Source organism: Rhinopithecus bieti, unplaced genomic scaffold, assembly GCF_001698545.2.
Source record: "Rhinopithecus bieti isolate Rb0 unplaced genomic scaffold, ASM169854v2 scaffold_52032, whole genome shotgun sequence".
Lineage (NCBI taxonomy): Eukaryota > Metazoa > Chordata > Mammalia > Primates > Cercopithecidae > Rhinopithecus > Rhinopithecus bieti.
Window position 1 is genome coordinate 825,191 of NW_016821592.1, and position 19,254 is coordinate 844,444.

At 37.3% G+C, this 19,254-nt stretch overlaps 1 protein-coding gene across 3 annotated transcripts in view; it reads left to right on the plus strand.

Annotated features, from left to right (window-relative positions):
* The window catches only part of ATL2 (atlastin GTPase 2), an 83,530-nt gene extending 65,178 nt beyond the window's left edge, over positions 1 to 18,352 (plus strand). For 2 of the 3 annotated variants that reach the window (XM_017860452.1, XM_017860450.1), the window contains exons 8-14: positions 1,807 to 1,945; positions 3,079 to 3,206; positions 12,077 to 12,133; positions 13,011 to 13,082; positions 13,752 to 14,183; positions 15,630 to 15,644; positions 15,739 to 17,436. In XM_017860452.1, coding sequence (XP_017715941.1) covers positions 1,807 to 1,945; positions 3,079 to 3,206; positions 12,077 to 12,133; positions 13,011 to 13,082; positions 13,752 to 14,183; positions 15,630 to 15,644; positions 15,739 to 15,846 — 951 coding nt within the window. In that variant the 3' untranslated portion in view covers positions 15,847 to 17,436. Of the gene's footprint in view, positions 1 to 1,806; positions 1,946 to 3,078; positions 3,207 to 12,076; positions 12,134 to 13,010; positions 13,083 to 13,751; positions 14,184 to 15,629; positions 15,645 to 15,738 lie in introns of all 3 variants that reach the window. The other variant, XM_017860451.1, reaches the window with a different exon arrangement.
* Positions 18,353 to 19,254: the final 902 nt, after the last annotated feature.

The following is a 19,254-nucleotide window of genomic DNA, read 5'->3' on the forward strand; positions in this document are numbered from 1 at the left end:
AAAAAAAAAAAAAAAGATCATGATCCTTTATTCCTAAAGGTTGCCCCCCATTGAAGTACTTGTGTATTAATTAGTCTGTTCTCACACTGCATAAAGAACTACTTGAGACTGGGTAATTTATGAAGAAAAGAGGTTTAATTGACTCACAGTTCCACAGGCTTAACAGGAAGCATGACTGGGAGGCCTCAGGAAACTTACAATCATGGCGGAAGGTGAAGGGGAAAGCAAGCACCATTTTTTTTTTTTTTAAATGAGGTTAAAACCAATTCAACATAATTAGATGATTCGAAAGGCATTTCCAGACCCTACTTTTGGAAATAATTTGAGTCATCGCATTTTCTCTCTCTGGTTCATTTAGAAGAAATTAACACAAAGCACAATAGACATACTAACTAAACTCAGAATTATGTAACTGAAAAACAAGAAAGTTGTTTGGAAAAAACCTTACTGAAATGTGATACATATATTCAGAAAATTGCTCAAATCATAAGCGTGTAGCTTGATGAATTTGTAAAAAAGGAACATAGCTATTTAGCCAGCACCTAGAAGCACCCACCTCCATATACCAACCCCCACCCAAAACCCTCTACCACTATCCTGACTTCTCACAGGCTTTGTTTTTGTACTTTATATGGATGGAATCACATAAAGAATGTATTTGTTTGAATCTAGCTTTTTTTTTTTTTTACCCAATATTATGTTTCTGAGGTTAATCCATGTTGCATATAGTTTAATTCATTTATTCTCATTGCTGTATAGTATCCATTGAATGAATAGACAACAGTTTTTCCATTCTGCTGTTATTGGAGATTTAGGTAGTTTCCAAGTTTTAATTATAAATAGTGCATATTTTGTTAAAATTATTTTCCAGAAAAGTATTTAGGAGACTATGTGAGTTATATTTGGATAAATGAGTAATTATCTAAAATGTTTCTAAGTTTAAGATTTTCTTCCCCCCAATACATGCCAGTTTCCCTTCTCAAAATTCTGATAACTAGCATAAATCATAAATAATCACGTAGAGAGGGACCTGAAATCCTAACACATTTCTAAGGTCTTTGTACTGCACTGTAATTTTTTTATCTTAGCTTTTACTTTGCAGGGGCTAAACTTTTTATTTGTAGGCAAATTTATACTTTTTTTTGTTTTGTTCTGTTTTGTTGCTGTTATAAGTACTTTAAAGGTAAATTCTTAATTTATTTACTGGTGTATAAGTCACAACCGTAATTCGTTATTTGGCTGTTAGATACTGTGATTAACTACCTTATTTGTAGTTTTTGCTGTTCCAGGCAGCTTACTTGGGAAAAACATCTTTTCTGGTTTAAGAAAATGTGGGGTTGGCTGGGTGCGGTGGCTCATGCCTGTAATCCCAGCACTTTGGGAGGCCGAGGTGAGTGGATCACCTGAGGTCGGAAGTTCGAAATCAGCCTGACAACCCTGTCTCTACTGAAAATACAAAATTAGCTGGGTGTGGTGGTGCATGCCTGTAATCCCAGCTACTCAAGAGGCTGAGGCAGGAGAATCGCTTGAACCTGGGAGGCGGAGGTTGTAGTGAGCCGAGATCGCACCATTGCACTCCAACCTGGGCAACAAGAGCGAAACTCTGTCTTTAAAAAAAAAAAAAAAAAAAAAGTGGGGTCTTAACAAAGTGGTCAGAAATGGGCCTTCGTAATTTTTTGTATTGTCAAAAAAGACTCCTTAGAAGTAGCATCTGAGTCAAGTGTGCATGTGAGTCTGTGTGTGTTTTCTTTAAAAAATTTTTTCTTTCTGCTGTTTACAACTTCACCTGTCTCTCTCTGCCCTCAGGTAAAACAAAATCAACATGAAGAGCTTCAGAATGTAAGGAAGCACATACACAATTGTTTCTCAAATCTTGGTTGCTTCCTTTTGCCACATCCTGGTCTTAAAGTTGCAACTAATCCTAGTTTTGATGGGAGATTGAAAGGTGGGAATTCCCATTCTTTTTAAAATCTGAACTTATTTATTAGAGATGGAAAGTTTTTTAAGAAAATACATGGCGCCTTAAATGTCCTGTTTTATACTGGAGAATGTTTGGATGCATTGTTCATGTTGTGATTGTAATGCTCTATGTTGTTTCTCTAGCATTTCATTGATTTGTTTGCAGCTGTCTAGCATATTGATTAACCTATTTTATAATGTCTGTAGCTCAGCACTGATGTCCTGAAAATTCTGAAGGCTGAGAGCATTTCCTTTCAATTGATTGCAGTCTGTTAAAAGGCTTTATCATTTTATTATATTGATGAAATCAGACATAAGTCTCTGTTTCGGGAGTGATAGTATAGTTGATGTATGTTGTAGGATTATTTTGAGTGTGATGGCAAAACGCTTGGGGATTGACAAAACTTTTATAGCATGGCTGGTAAAACAAAATCTAGTAGTAAAACTTAATACAATTTTATGAATTGTTTGCCTCTTGAAAAAGGACATTTTCGTTAATACTAAATGTGAAATTTGTCTTGGTAGTCCACAAATTTATTTATGGTTTATTTATTATTTGAACTGGCAGTGTTACTGGGGGTTTGGGGAAAATAGCCTAGTAGAGTGGGGGGGGGATTATATTTTTTCCTATGAGATATGGCATGTTGGATGAGCTTTTTTTTTTTTTTTTTTTTTTGAGATGGAGTCTTGCTCTTGATCACCCAGGCTGGAGTGCAGTGGCCGGATCTCAGCTCACTGCAAGCTCCGCCTCCTGGGTTATATGCCATTCTCCTGCCTCCAGCCTCCCAAGTAGCTGGTATAGGCGGCCCGCCACCTCGCGCCGGGCTAGTTTTTGTATTTTTTAATAGGAAACAGGGTTTCACTGTGTTAGCCAGGATGGTCTTCGATCTCCTGACCCTCGTGGATCCGGCCCATCTCGTCTCCCAAAGTGCTGGGATCACAGGCTGGCCACCGCGCCCGGCCCTTTTCTTTCTTTCTTTTTTTTTTTTTAAAAAAAAATGAATCCACTTCCAGTAATAGCTATGTATTCTTGTTTCCTAAAACGAATTTTATGAAATCGAACCAATAGGGACCTAATTTTTTTTGGACTAATATGCTGCTCAATTTTGTGTTTTCTAGATATTGATGAAGACTTTAAACGAGAGCTTCGAAATCTGGTTCCATTGCTGCTTGCCCCTGAAAATTTGGTAGAAAAAGAGATAAGTGGATCTAAAGTCACTTGTAGAGATCTTGTAGAATATTTTAAGGTAGGTGAGCTCTTAAACGGCTTTGTCTAAGATAGAAATGTAGTTGACTTAAAACTCATCTGTATATGTAAGAAATTCCTTGTCTTTATTTTAAAACAAAAAAGAGTAAGATTTGTAATTTATCTTTCTGACTTGAATTAGATGTACCTGTGTTTAAGGATATTTAAAAGATTATAGCAGATTTCTGTCTCCTAGACAGTGATTTAATTTATTTACAAAATTATCTTTTTCTCCATCTCAGATATGGAGAGAACAAGCCATTCATCATACTATAATACTACTCTGTCATTAGTGAATGATAATAGGAATGGAGAACATAATTTTACATCCTTACTTCTCACAAAAACACTCCCTCAGAGTTCTGAGGACTTGATAAGAGCAGCTGAAAGTATTCATATTGGTTCAAGTAAAGTATTCATAGGTTTTTTTTTCCCCCTATTCTTTTCTAGTCTTTATAGTTTGCCTGCCAGAACAAGACCGTTGTGGAAGGTTGTATTATTTGTAGTAGTTTTAACTAAGAGTGTATTTTGTTCACTTATTGGATACTTGATAGTTACTCTCATATTATCTTTGTTTAGTTATGAATGAATTTTTTAAAATTTATTTTTACTTTTTAAAATTTTTGTGGGTATGTAGTATATATACTTATGGGGTACATGAGATATTTTTGATACAGACATACAATGCATCATAATCATATTAGAGTAAATAGGGTGTCCATCACCTCAAGCATGTATCCCTTCCTTATGTTACAATCTAATTATACTCTTTTAGTTATTTTAAAATGTACAGTAAGTTATTATTGACTGTAACTACCCTGTTATGCTATCAAGTACTAGATCTTATTCTAACTAAATTTTTGTACCCATTAACCATCTCTGTTCCCCCTCCAACCTCTAGTCTAGACTAGAGTCTAGGAAAATATAGTTAGAATAAGATCTAGTATTGATAGCATAGCAGAGTACTAGAACGATGGTTTCCTAGACTCCAATAACCATCATTCTAGTACTCTATCTCATGAATTCAATTGTTTAAAGTTTTAGCTTCCACAAATAAGTGAGAACATGTGATGTTTGTGTTTTCTGTGCCTGGCTTATTTCACGTAACATAATGTCCTCCAGTTCCATCATGTTGTTGCAGATGACAGGATCTCATTCTTTTCTATGGCTGAATAGTACTTAATTGTGTATATGTACCACATTTCTTTATCCATTCGTATACTGATAGGCACTTAGGTTGCTTCCAAATTGTAGCTGTAGTGACTAGTGCTGCAGTAAACATGAAAGTGCAGATATATCTTCTATATACTGATTTTTTTTTTCTTTTGGGTATATACCTAGCAGTGGGATTGCTGGATCATATGGTCATTTTATGTTTAGTCTTTTGAGGAACCTCAAACTGTTCTCCATAGTGGTTGTACTAATTTACCTTTCTGCCAACAGTGTACGAGGATTCCCTTTTCTCTACATCCTTGCCAACATTTGTTATTGCCTGTCTTTTGGATAAAAACCATTTTAAATGGAGGAAGATGATATCTTTCTGTAGTTTGATTTGCATTTCTCTGATGATCAGTGATGTTTTCATATCCTGTGTCCCATTCGTATGTCTTTTGAGAAATGTCTGTTCAGATCTTTTGCCCGTGTTTTGATCAGATCGTTCGATTTTTTTTTTCTTTTCCCTATAGCGTCGTTTGAACTCCTTATATATTCTGGTTACTAATTTCTTATCAGATGAGTAGTTTGCAAATATTTTCTCTCATTCTGTGGGTTGCATCTTCACTTTTTTGATGTGCAAAAGCTTTTTAACTTGATATGATCCCATGCGTTTATTTTTGCTTTGGTTGCCTGTGCTTGTAGGGTATTACTGAAGAAATCTTTTCCCAGACTGGTGTCCTGGAGGGTTTCCCCAATGTTTTCTTCTTCTTTTTTTTCTTTATTTTTTTGAAATGGAACCTTGCTCTGTCACCCAGGCTGGAGTGCAGTGGCGTGATCTCAGCTTGCTGTAACCTCCGCTTCCCGGGTTCAAGCAATTCGCCTGGCCTCAGTCTCCTGAGTGGCTGGGATTACAGGCACCTGCCACCATGCCAGCTAATTTTTGTATTTTTAGTAGAGACAGGGTTTCACCATGTTGGCCAGGCTGGTCTCAAACTCCTGAGCTCAAGTGATCTGCCTGCCTCTGCCTCCCAAAGTGCTGGGATTACAGGTGTGAGCCATCATGCCTGGCCACTGATGTGTTCTTTTAGTAATTTCATAGTTTGGGGTCTTAGATTTAAGTCTTTAATCCATTTGGATTTGATTTTCATATGTGGCTAGAGATGGGGTCTGGTTTCATTCCTCTGCATATGGATATTCAGTTTTCCCAGCACCATTTATTGAAGCCACTGTCATTTTCTCAAAGTTTGTACTGAAGTACAACTTTCAGTACTGTGTAGAATAGCAGTGGTGAAAGTGGGTTTCCTTGTTTTGTTTCAGATCTTAAAGGAAAGGTTTTCAATTTTTCCCAGTTTAGTATGATACTAGCTGTGGGTCTGTTTTATATAGCTTTTATTATATTGAGATCTGTTCCTTCTGTACCTTTTGAGGATTTTTACTATGAAGGGATATTGAAATTTTACCAAATGCCTTTTCAGCATCAATTGAAATGGTCATATGGTTTTTGTCCTTCATTCTGGTGATATGATGTCTCACACTCATTGACTGATTGATTGATTTGTGTATGTTGAACTATCTTTGCATCCCTGTCTGACCCTTGGTGATAATGAATGATTGTTTTAATGTGTTGTTGAATTCAGTTTACTAGTATTTTATTTAGGATTTTTGCGACAATGTTCATTAGGTATATTGGCCTGTAATTTTTTGATGAGTCTTTTTCTGGTTTTGGTATCAGGGTAATACTGGCCTTGTAGTATTGGTTTAGAAGTATTCCCTCCTCCTCTGGTTTTCGGAATAGTTTGAATAGGATTGGTAGTAGTTCTTTAAATGTTTGATAAAATTCAGCAATGAAGCCATTAGCTTTCGGGCTTTTCTTCGTTGGGAGACATTTTATTATGGTTTTGATCTGGTTAGTTGTTATTGGTCTGACAGGTTTTAGATTTCTTCATGGATCAATCTTGGTAGGTTGTATATGTCTAGGAATTGATCCATTTCTTCTAGGCTTTCCCATGTATTGGCATATAGTTGTTCATGGTGGCCTCTAATGATCCTTTGGATTTCTGTGATATCAGTTGTAATGTCTCCTTTTTCATCTCTGATTTTATTTATTTGGGTCGTCTCTCTTTTTTTCTTAGTGTGACTAAAGGTTTGTTGACTTTATCTTTTAAAGAATCAACTTTTGCTTCATTGATCTTTTGTATTATTTTTATTTCAATTTCATTAATTTCTTTTCTTCTAATTTTGGGTTTGGTTTGCTCTGCCTTTTCTGGTTAAGATATATGGTTAGGTTTTTTATTTGAAGTTTTTCCTCTGTTTCGATGTAGGCATTTATTACTGTATACTTTCTTAGTACTGCTTAACGCTGTATCCCATACATTTGGTATGTTGTGCTTCCATTTTCATTTGTTTCAAGAATGTGTTCATTTCTTTCTTAATTTCTTCATTGACCTAGTGGTCATTCGAGAGCCTGTTGTATTAATATGATTTCCATGTGTTTGTATAGTTTCCAAAATTCCTCATTATTGGTTTTATTCCATTGTGGTCAGAGAAAATACTTGATATAATTTCAGTTTTTATTTATTTATTTATTTATTTATTTATTTATTTATTTGAGACCAAGTCTCGCTCTTTTGCCCAGGCTGGAGTGCAGTGGAGCAATCTCAGCTCACCGCAACCTCTGCCTGCCAGGTTCAAGTGATTCTCCTGCCTCAGTCTCCTGAGTAGCTGGGACTACAGTAACACACTACCATGCCCAGCTAATTTTCGTATTTTTAGTAGAGATGGGGTTTCATCATGTTGGCCAGGCTGGTCTCGAACTCCTGACCTCAAGTGGTCCACTTGCCTTGGCCTCCCAAAGTGCTGGGATTACAGGCATGAGCCACTGCGCCTAGCCCTCTTTCTTTAGTTTCTAATAATACTTGCTTTATATATCTGGGTGCTCCAGTATTGGGTGCATATGTATTTACAATTGTTATATCCTCTTCTTGAATTGATCCCTTTATCATTATATAATGAACTTCTTTGTCTGATATAAGTGTAGCTTCTTCTGCTCTTGGTTTCCATTTGCATGGAATATCTTTTTCCATACTTTTATTTTCAGTCTCTGCGTGTCTTTATAGATGAAGTGTGTATCACCAGTTTTTAAAACCCATTCAGCCACTCTGTGCCTTTTAATTGGAGAGTTTAGCCCATTTACACTCAAAGTTACTAATAAGAAGTTAACCTCTGCCATGTTGTTATTGTTTTCTGGTGGTTTTGCGGTCTTCCTACCTTCCTGTCTTCCTTTTAGTGAAGGTGATTTTCTCTGGTGGTATGTTTTAATTTCTTTTTATTTTTTGTGTATTTGTTGTATGTCTTTTGAGGTTACCGTGAGGTTTGCAATTATAATATATTTATTTTAAACTGATAACACTGATTGCCTAAACTAACAAGGAAGGAGAAAACTAATAAAAATTCTACACTGTAACTTTATCCCCCCACTTTTGAAACTTTTCGTTGTTTCTGTTGATAGTATACTGTCTTATGTCTGGAAAAGTTGTGATTGTTAATATTTTTTATAGGTTCGTCTTTTAGTTTTTCTACTCAGAATATGATTAGTTTACATACCACAATTAGTGTTATAATATTCTGTTTTTCTGTGTATTTACTATTACCAGTGAGTTTTGTACCTTTAGGTCATTTCTTACTGCTCATTAAAATCCTTTATTGTAGGACAGGTCTGATGTTGATAAAATCCCTCAGCTTTTGTTTGAGGAAGTCTTTATTTCTCCTTCATGTTTGAAGTATTTTCATTGGATATACTATTCTAGGAAAAATGTTTTCCACAGAGAAGTCTACTCCCAGATGTGTTGGAGCTCTTTTGTGTGTTGTTTCTTTTCTCTTGATGCATTTAGGATCCATTCGTGCTTCTTGTTGTTGTTGTTGTTTAACAGAAATGGGGTCTTGCTATGTTTAACAGGCTGGTCTCCAACTCCTGGCCTCAAGTGATCCTCCCATCTCAGCCTCCCAAGGTGCTGAGATTACAGATGTGAGCCACCGTGTCTGGTCTGTTGTTGTTTTTAATAGAGATGTCATTTCTCTACGTTGTTCAGGCTGGTCTTGAACTCCAGGGTCAGGCAGTCCCCTGACCTTGACCTCCCAAAGTGCTGGGATTACAGGCATATGCCACCATGCCCAGCCAGGATCCATTCTTTACCCTTGACCTTTGGGAGTTTGTTTGGTAGATAGTCTTGAGGTAGTCTTATTTGGGTCAAGTCTGCTTGGTGTTCTATAATCTTTTGTTCTTAAATATTGGTATTTAGGTGTGGGTAGTTCTCTTGTTACTGCTTTGTATAAACTTTCTACCCCTATCTCTTTATCTACTCCTCTTTAAGGCAGTGAACTCTTAGATTTGTCCTTTTGGGGCTATTTTCTAGATCTTGTAGGCATGTTTCATTCTGTTTCATTCTTTTTTCTTTTGTCTCAGCTGTGTATTTTCAAATAACCTGTCTCCAAGCTGACTAATTCTTCTGCTTGTTCTGGTCTTGTGTTAAGCTCTGAGGCCAGGTGAGGTGGCTCATGCCTATAATCCCAGCACTTTGGGAGGCTGAGGTGAGCAGATCATTTGAGACCAGTCTGGGCAACATGGTGAAACCTCGTCTCTACAGAAAATACAAAAATTAGCCAGGCATGATAGTGCGTGCCTGTAGTTCCAGCTATTTGGGACACTGAGGTAGGAGGATCTTTTGAGCCTGGGATGCAGAGGTTGCAGTGAGCCAGTATTGCACCATTGCACTCCAGTCTGGGAGACAGAGCAAGACCCTATCTCAAAAAAAATAAATAAATAGAAAAGAGGCTTGGATGCATTATTCAGTATGTCAGTTGCATTTTTCAGATCCAGGATTTCTGCTTGATTCTTTACAATTATTTCAGTCTGTTTGTTCACTTTATCTGAAAGGATTCTGAATTCCTTCTCTGTGTTATCTTGAATTTGTTAGAGTTTCCTCAAAACAGCTATTTTGAATTCTCTGAAGGTCACTTATCTCTATCTCTCCAGGATTGGTCACTGGTGCTTTATTTCAGTTTGTTTAGTGAGGTCATGTTTTCTTGGATGGTCTTGATGCTTGTGAATATTTTTTGGTGTCTGGACATTGAAGAGTTAGGTATTTGTTATAGTCTTTACAGTCTGGGCTTGTTTGTACCTGTCATCCTTGGGAAGGCTTTCTAACTATTTGAAAGGACTTGGGTGTTGTGATCTTGGTCACTGCAGCTGTGTCTGCATTAGGGACGTTTCAAGCCCATAATGCTGTGGTTCTTGCAGATTTGTAGAGGTACTGCCTTGGTGCTCTTGGGTAAGATCCAGGAGGATTCCCTGGATTACCAGGCAGAGACTGTTGTTCTCTTCTCTTACTTTCTCTCAAACAAATGGAGTCTCTATCTCTGTGCTGAGCTGCCTGGAGCTGGGGGAGGGGGTGACACAAGCACCATTGTGGCCACCATCCCTGGGACTTCACTGGTCAGACCTGAAGCCAGCACAGCAGTGGGTCTTTCCCAAGGCCCATGGTGACTGTTGCGTGGTATTGCCTGTGGTCAATCAAGGCCCAAAGGTTCTACAATCAGCAGGTGGCGAATCTAGCAAGTTCCCTCTGGCCTTGGGTGGGTTCAGAGATGCCCTCTGGTGATCTGCCCACCTTGGCCTCCCAAACTGCTGGGATTACAGGTGTGAGCCACTGTGCCCGGCCTTCCTCTCCTTTACTCAAGCAGAAGGAGACTCTCCTCATAGCTACAACATCTGGGAATGTGCTGGGTCACACCTGAAGGCAACACATTTCTGAATCTCACCCAAGACCCATAGTAAGTACTGCCTGGCTACCACTGCTGCTTATTCAGAGCCCAAAGGCTCTTGAGTCAGCAGGTGATGAACCCTGCCAGGACTTGGTCATACCCCTGAAGACAGTGGGTTCCCTTCCAGCCCAGGGTGTGTTTAGAAATCTTGTCTGGGAGCTGGGTACTGAAATTGGGGCCTTAGGACTCTGCCTTATGCCGCATTCTACTGTGTCTGAGCTGGTAACCAAATTGTAAAACAAAGGCCTCTTTCCTCTCCCCTCTCCTCTCTTCTCAAGCAGAAGGAAAGACTCTCTCTTAAAGCTGTGAACTACACTGCCTGGGCTTGGGGGAGGAGTGACACAAGCACTCCCTTGGCTGCCCTAGCTGGTGTCTTACTATATCATATGCACCCGAAGTCCACTGGCTCTGAGCCCAGCACAGCACCAGGACTTGCCCAGGAATTGCAGTTCTTGGGGCCTAGATTGCCTTTCAAGGTTATTTCGGACCTCAGAGCACTGTAGCCCATGGTGTCAGGGCTGGCTGCCTAGGGCTGGTCTAAATGCTCCCTCCATGGGTGCTGGCTGAGTTCTGCCCCATGTTGCTTTCCACTGTGGCAGGGCAGCACTGAATTTCATTGCAAAAATTCCACAGTCACTGCTTTCTCCTTCCCTAAACACACAGATTCTCTCTCCACACCCTGTGGTTGCTGCTGAGAGGATGGGGGAGAGGTGGTGTAGGCGATTCAAGACTATTTTTCCTATCCTCTTCAGTGACTCTTTCAGTGATTTGAAGTTAAAACCAGGTACTGTGATTGCTTCTGATTTTTGGTTCTTATGAAGGTGCTTTTTTATGTAGATAGTTGTTCAATTTGATATTCCTGTGAGGTGGTGATCACTGGAGGCTTCTATTTGGCCATCTTGCTCTGCTTCCTTCCCAATTATGAATGAATTTTGTCAGTAGAAAGTTGAGATGAGCCGGGCACAGTGGCTCATGCCTGTAATCCCAGCACTTTGGGAGGCTGATGTGGGCTAATCACCTGAGGTTGGGAGTTCAAGACCAGCCTGGCCAATGTGGTGAAACCCCGTCTCTACTAAAAATACAAAATTAGCTGGGCATGGTGGTGCATGCCTGTAATCCCAACTGCTCGAGAGGCAGAGGCAGGACAGTCCCTTGAACCCAGGAGGTGGAAGTTGTGGTGAACTGAGGTTGTGCCATTGCACTCCAGCCTGGGCAATAAGAGCGAAATTCTGTCTTAAAAAAAAAAAAAAAAAAGTTGAGATGAAAGACCCTATATGGATTTCTGACAAACTCTCATCTTTTCCTTCTTACTCTTAAACCACAAATTAAGTTTTTTTTTTTTTTTTTTCTTGAGCTGAAATACAATTTAAGCTGGTCAAAGTAAAATACTGGATAAAATTGTTTCTTAAGCTGGATGTGGTGGCACACACCTTGTAGTTTTAGCCACTTGGGAAACTGAGGCAGGGAGATCACTTGAGCCCAGGAATTCGAGGTTGCAGTAAGCTGTGATCATCCCACTGCACTCCAGCCTTAGTGTCAGGGTGAGACCCCATCTCTAAAGAAAGAGAAAAAAAAATTTTTTTAAATATTAAAACACTGGCAGTAGGGGGTAATTGTGAATTTATTTTCATAAAGAGGATGACATTTTATATCTAACTTTATGCGTTACAACTTTTATGTTTTATTTGTTATAGAAATATCTATGATATTATCTAGCAGCATATAATTTAATAATACTGAGAATAGGGTTAACGTTGTTGGAATAAGGTGATTTTTAAAGCCTAGAATTTACTTTTAATGGTGTGAATTATTTTAATATTTATTGACTTTTCTTTCTTTGGGGATGTGAGCCAAATTGCATAACCCATCAGTCTAACAAATCTTCTCCCTTTTTAGGCTTACATCAAAATTTATCAAGGAGAGGAACTTCCACATCCAAAGTCCATGCTTCAGGTAGAGAGAGTGAGAGAGTGATGTGTGTTGTACATATACTTATTTATGAGGGAGAATAAAAGTCTTTGCTTTAGAGAGAAATGCTGAAAATGGGGGGTGCTTTTTTGCACGCAAATACATTTTGCTTAAGGCCGTATGTGTCATGGGTCCTAAGATTTCATACATTTTTTGTAACTGCACATTGTAGGCCTTCCATGTGTCTAGGCCACCAGAAGTAAGAGTCCATAATACCTTCTCTCCCGATGCTCAAAGTACAGGAAAATTTCTGTTTTATAAGATGACTTAATGTGGGCCTCTCTGAACTAAGCTGCTTCTATTCTGAGTCTTTGACAATGAATGTTGTTTGAAATAAGTCTTATTTTTATTTGGTGTCAATGATTTAGAGCTACTTCTAGTGAATATATAGTCTTTTTTTTTTTTTCTCTCTCTCTCTTTCAAATGGTGTTCTTTTGGGACAGTGCCATTTTAACCCATTCATATTTTTAAAAATTTACTATGTTAGGCTATTTTTCCATTTTATAGTAGATTAAACAGTATTTTCTGATAAAAATTCGTGCAATAAGTTCTGTGGGTTTGAAAATGTCTTGTAAAATACTGATCATGAGAGAGATAACCATATGGGTAATTCTCGATTCCTAGCACCTGGAGATCCACACATTTTAGAGTTATATCTATTTATCTTTATCCATTTCCTGAGCATATGTGGTGTTTTCTACAGACACACTTTAATATCTATGTACCCTTCCATAGGAAAGAAAAACTGGAAGTTACTTTATTTGGTTCATTTTCAGACTTGTTTATTGTACATAACTTACGTTAATCAGAATTTTTAGAGTCATATTTTTTTGCATAATAATGGCACATTTTATTTTTTTAGGCAACAGCTGAAGCTAATAATCTTGCTGCAGTAGCAGGAGCAAGAGATACCTATTGTAAAAGTATGGAACAGGTTTGTACCTAAAATTTAAATTTGAAGCTGGAGTGAGAAGATTTTTAAATTTTTTTAAAAAGTACTTAAAAAAATATTTTAAAATAATTGAGCTAATTCATGCAGCTTTTGGTACATTATTCCCTAATTCCCCTTTATGGTCTTTGCTGGCAATAAACTATAAGAAAATAATTCACATTTTAGAGAGCAGAATTTGAGCAGTAAGTTGTTCGATAAACTCTACTGAAATATCTTCTGACAAATGTGTGATTCAGAGTGCTGTTATTAGTGACTTCTGATGTTAGTAGCATTAGTTTAAGGCCAGTAGCAGTTTCTCTACTTGCTTGCTCAAACATTAAAATATGTTTTTGGGGCATTATATTTTAACCACTCTCTTGCCAACAATTTGTGTACTATTATGGTGTATGGATAGTCAAGTGAAGGCAGGTACAGAGTGCAGTGTAAAATTTTTCTGTCTTCAGTTTCAGTTAGTCATAATTGGAAAATTATTTTGCTTGAGTAGGTTCAACATAGAAAAAATAACTAGATTATGATAACCTGTGAGGTATTGTGAGTTTAAAACTGAATCATGTAAGTGGTTTGACTTTCTGAGACTAAAATCTATGAACAGGAACTTCTTTCAAGTGTTAATTATTTCTAGCATGTAATACTGTAATTCTCTCTGTCCAGGTATGTGGAGGGGACAAGCCTTACATTGCACCTTCAGATCTGGAGCGAAAACACTTGGATCTCAAGGAAGTGGCGATAAAACAATTTCGTTCTGTAAAAAAGATGGGTGGAGATGAGTTCTGCCGTCGTTATCAGGACCAGCTTGAAGCTGAAATTGAAGAAACCTATGCAAATTTTATAAAGCACAATGATGGCAAAAATATCTTCTATGCTGCTCGTACCCCAGCCACACTGTTTGCGGTCATGTTTGCTATGTATATAATCTCAGGACTGACTGGCTTCATTGGCCTAAACTCTATAGCCGTCTTGTGTAACCTTGTCATGGGGTTAGCACTGACATTTCTTTGTACTTGGGCATATGTTAAATACTCTGGGGAGTTCAGAGAAATTGGAACAATGATTGATCAGATTGCTGAAACACTATGGGAACAGGTTGGTATCTATCTTTTGGTTTTTCAGTGGCTAATCTTATTTTCCTGTGATTTTCCATCCTTTGCAGTATTTGTACTCCTACTTTTCCTTCATATGAGAAATGTCAAAAGAATGTCTTCTGTTTTCAGATGTAGAATCTTTATGAATTGAAGATTTTTTCTTTAAAGTTACAATTTTAATGTACTTTGGTTAGCCTAAATCTGTACTGTCCTCTGGATAGATTCTTAGTTGTAGGCCTGATTATACCAGACGGTGGGCAGGATCAGAGTCTGTAATGATTTTTTTTGAGTAAAGAAAATATAAACAATGAATGATTTGAAGGTAAGGAGAAGAAGTTTGGAAGTGGTGCTTTTGGAAAGGAAAATAAGTTTTTTCCTAATACTGGCAAGCAGCAATGCAGGAGAAATGCTGGATGGTAGACAGGTCTTCATTGCCTTCCATGAAGATAGTAGTGATTTCCTGATGTACTATGAGGAACAATCCTGTAGGGATTTCTTACCAAGGAAACTTTGACTTTTGTATTACGGAAATATTAATTAGTAAAGCAAAACGCCATGAGCAGAGAACCATGTTCCATCATAATCTTTTACCTCAAAGCAGAATTCAAAGCCAGGCTGTGAACTCTTGCCCAGCAAGTATCTACTAAGGAAAGCCATTTTGTGTATCTGCCTCCTGTGTGCTGGAATTACCTGTGGACAGAAAATTCCACTTACGGATGTTATTAAAATGATCCTTGTGAAATATTTGAACATCATGCCAAGGACCAGAATGAAAGCTACAGTAATTAATGATGACCTCTGTAATAGGCATTTCAGATGCCATTTCTGGGCTCATGAAATACTGAGCTTATTTGAAGATCTAGGATATGCGAGTCCGTGTTTGTTTTGGCTATAAACTCGAAGACTGAAGAAGCAGACCATTTTTGTTTTGAAGAAAGTTGATTGGATATTGACTTTTCTTGTAATGATATTATTTTATAAAGTGATCCACTATATTAATTTGGATTTTGTATTTACTCTTTAGAGAAATGCTCTATTCAGATCCGATTGGGAAGTTTATATTTGTGTATTTATTCTATTTAAATTTTTATCTCAATCTCACTACTTGATGTTTCTTTGATATCTTCTAATAGAAGATGGATGCAAAACTATCGCAACTTCACTTTTAAGAAAAAATTAGCTATTTTAAAATTTTGGATCATTATTTTCTGCAGTATAATTTTCAATAATTGTACAATATCTTCTTTTGAGAAATATTCATCTCTTAAACAGCATTGATTCTAGGATTTTAGAGGTACCATTATTACAAAACAATTAAATGGAAGAATCTAAAGTGTATAAAATCATTTTCAGTATAGTTGAGGTAAGGTGATCAACTAGTCAGATCTGTGCTGTGTCAACAAACCTTGTCTAAATTTCTTTGCATTTCTCTTTTCTTTTGCTTCAGAGGAGTCCCAGGAAGGTGAGAACCTACAGTCTCAAGTTCTTGTAGTCTTAAACTCTTTAGCTTCGAGGCACTCTGAGTCATTCTCCTAACAAATCACTTCATGTTTTAGGTGTTTTCCAAACTCTTTGAAGTTACTAGACGTCGAATGGTTCATCGTGCTCTTTCATCAGCACAGCGACAGAGACTGTCATCCAACAATAACAAGAAGAAAAATTAGACAGTATTTTTAACCTTTTTCTCTATCTGAAGTGTTCACACTTATACATGTAGGACAATAAGCAGGACCGTCTGGGCCGGTCTGCATAAATGCTGTATACACAATACCAGATTTGATGCTGCATATAGGGTATGGAATTGCACATCCATCTCATAGGAATTGTAAATGGTTTGAATAAGAGGAAAGTAATTTTTGTTGCATTATAAAATGTCTAGTAGCATCATAAGTTTTTTTGAGAGAAGCATCTTTTTATTTCCCATATTCCTGGTTATTTTCATCATTGCTTTGAATTGAATTTTATATCTATTTTATATGTAACTCTTTTTTTACCTCATGTTTTTGTTTGTTTTGCACATTTCTCATACCACAGGTATTGAAGCCCCTGGGTGATAATTTGATGGAGGAAAACATAAGGCAGTCTGTAACAAACTCTATCAAAGCAGGCCTGACTGACCAGGTGTCTCATCATGCCAGATTAAAGACAGACTGACAGTTCATCTCCTCACGGACTCCACTCTCTTTTTTTTCATGCTTGCTGTACAATGAGAACTCAAATAAAAATAAACCAAAGTTTACAATCAACTGTAGAAGTAGTTTAGTGTAACTGGCTTCACAGATGGCTGCCACAGAGTGTGAAAATTGTTTGTTAGTTTTAAGCATTCTTTTAATGGCTCCTAAGGCATGCAGATTTGCTGAGGAGCATTGGTTAATCATGCACCTTTGTGCCATGTTTAATTCTTTTATTTCTTTTTACTTAATCTAATGTTAGTGAATTTGTCTTATGTAAAAGGATATTTCAGGGAAATATTTTCAGAAATCTATTTAGAGTCTCTTTAACACAGTGTCCCATTGAAATTTTAATTTTTAGAGAATTTATGAATCACTGTTTCAAGAACCAGATTGGAATGACAATGAAGCCTTTATTGAGCCACTACATTAAAAGTGTATATTGCTTTACCGCCTTCAATACCAGTATTACATAAATGCATGTATCAGAAACTTCACAGAAATTACATGACAACTCTTGTAGCTAAGAAAGTAATTCTGAGGTGTACATTTGTCTTGCCTTTTTAAATTTATAAACCTGCCCTAAAAGGAGATGCATATCTGGGAAACTGAACTGTCTTTTGCAGTTTAGCCTTCATGTACATAAAATATGCCATTAATTTTATTGGGGAAGAAATTCCATCCAAAAATGTTGCCTACAGCTGTGAGTTAAGAGTGTCTGTACAGTGTGTAGCTTTTATTTTCTAAAATCACAGATAGGGCATGTATATGAATTATAAATATATAAATACGATTTTGTATTAAAAGTTTTGTAGTTTATGGCAAAATCTGGTCCTGTGGTAGGCTAAATAAGTACAGTCCCTGTGAAAGGAATGTTTGTGGCTCATGTCAGTGTGTGAATGCATAGACAATTTGAAGTTTTTGATATATTTGTGATATTTATCTTGAGCACTGCAATCTCACCCCCGCCCCAAGGGAATTCAATGGGAATGTTTATTGTGACTTTGTCCTCTGTTGCATTTTAAAGTTATTTCCTGTAATTTATTTTCAGTACATAATTAAAAATTTGTTGTATATATAAAATGAAACTTGTGATTCTTTTTAAAGGAATTTTTTCAAGTATGTATTCCACTACATAAACCACATTTGTTTATAGTGAAAAGAGCATGAGCAGGAAACACCCCAGTTGAGAGCTCTGAGGCATTGTACCTCAAAGCTAAGCTTGTAAAAAGTTACTTTTCTCTGTCTGTCTCTGTAAGGGAAATCCTATGATTAACCTAGTTGTAGATGGGGATTATTAATTTCTTTCTCTTTTTTAAAATTTTTTTTTTTTTGGTGGTATATGTAAGGCTAACATTTTTTCAGTACTTTCGTGGTCTTCTTTATGAACACCTATTAAAGTACCTAGTTTTGAGACGGAGTCTCTCTCTGTCAACCAGGCTGGAGTACAGTGGCGTGATCTCGGCTCACTGCAACCTCCACCTCCTGGGTTCAAGTGATTCTCCTGCTTCACCCTCCCGAGTAGCTGGGGCTACAGGTGTGTGCCACCACGCCCGGCTAATTTTTTGTGTTTTTAGTAGAGATGGGGTTTCACCGTTTTAGCCAGGATGATCTCAATCGCCTGACCTCGTGATCCACCTGCCTTGGCCTCCCAAAGTGTTGGGATTACAGGTGTGAGCCACCACACCCGGCCCTTAGTTTGGTTTTTAAGTGAAGAAAATGCAGGTGTTGAGTTACATTCGTGAAAACTCTGAATTTACTTCGGTTGATACATCTTCCCTCCCACTCCCAGATTCTGTTTTTATATGGATTGTATTTGTTTCCATCTGTATTAAATTGCTAACTTACTCATCTGTTGTTAAAGAATCCACCTGAAAAGTGTCTTTATTCTGCCACCCTGTTTTATGAATGCCGTGGACTGTTTTTTATGAATGAAAAAATAATTTGTTGTATAATAGCAGATTTTCTGAAATTAAAGACTTAGCTTACCTTTAAAAAGTTAAAATCTAGACCATTGGCTTTCTTACATTTCTTATTGGAAAAGCGTGCTTTCCTCAAAGAAGACAATTCTCTGCAGGATTCCAAGAAAGCACTTTGGTGTTTCTGTTGGAAGATTCTGAACGTTGTTAAGCACGAAGCAGTAAGAGGAGGAAAGACAAACTGAAAATTGTTGATTGACACATCAGCTTTGGTGTTAGCATCTTTTCTGTGGCAAAGTTTTTAGTAATCTGTATTACCAGTGAGGTTTTTAAAAAGAGATGCAGATTTCCTCACGGACAAATGATTTATCTTCCAAATTAAGATACAAATAATTCACTGTTGTGAAAGGGGCAATCATCTGTGACCCTGCTATTGAGTATTCCTTACATACTTCTCATCAAGATAGCTAGTCTTGCTTGCACTGTGAAAATATTCTACTTATAGACTTCAATAGCAGTATTTCCTTCTTGAGGGCTATATTTCCGGAGAACTTTCTGCTGGGGTTGCTACATTTTTTTACTTCAGAATTAAGCTGGGCGGGCAAGAGACCTCTTTTGCTGTAGGTATGAGTGCTGTTTTAATTACATTGTTTTGTTATGGGACTTTTTTTTTTTTTTTGGTCTTAGTATGATTAAGAACCTATTAAAATATACCACGTAATTTTGGAAAGCACTGTGGTGATGGCTGTTAATGGTCTGTTGTGTTTATATCCAAATGGCTTTTTGGAAAGCAGATGCTTAGGCTTTTAACCAGGTAATAAATAGGCTTTTTGATTAGCTGCTTATCTGCCAGTGTGCATTGCTTAAGTCCATTTCACACTTTTAGGCTTTAGCCTAAACATTCGTGTCCTGAATTCCCTCCCTCCCTCTAACTTGACCAGAATGGATCTGCACATCTTGGGTTTTTTCCATTCGTGTCATA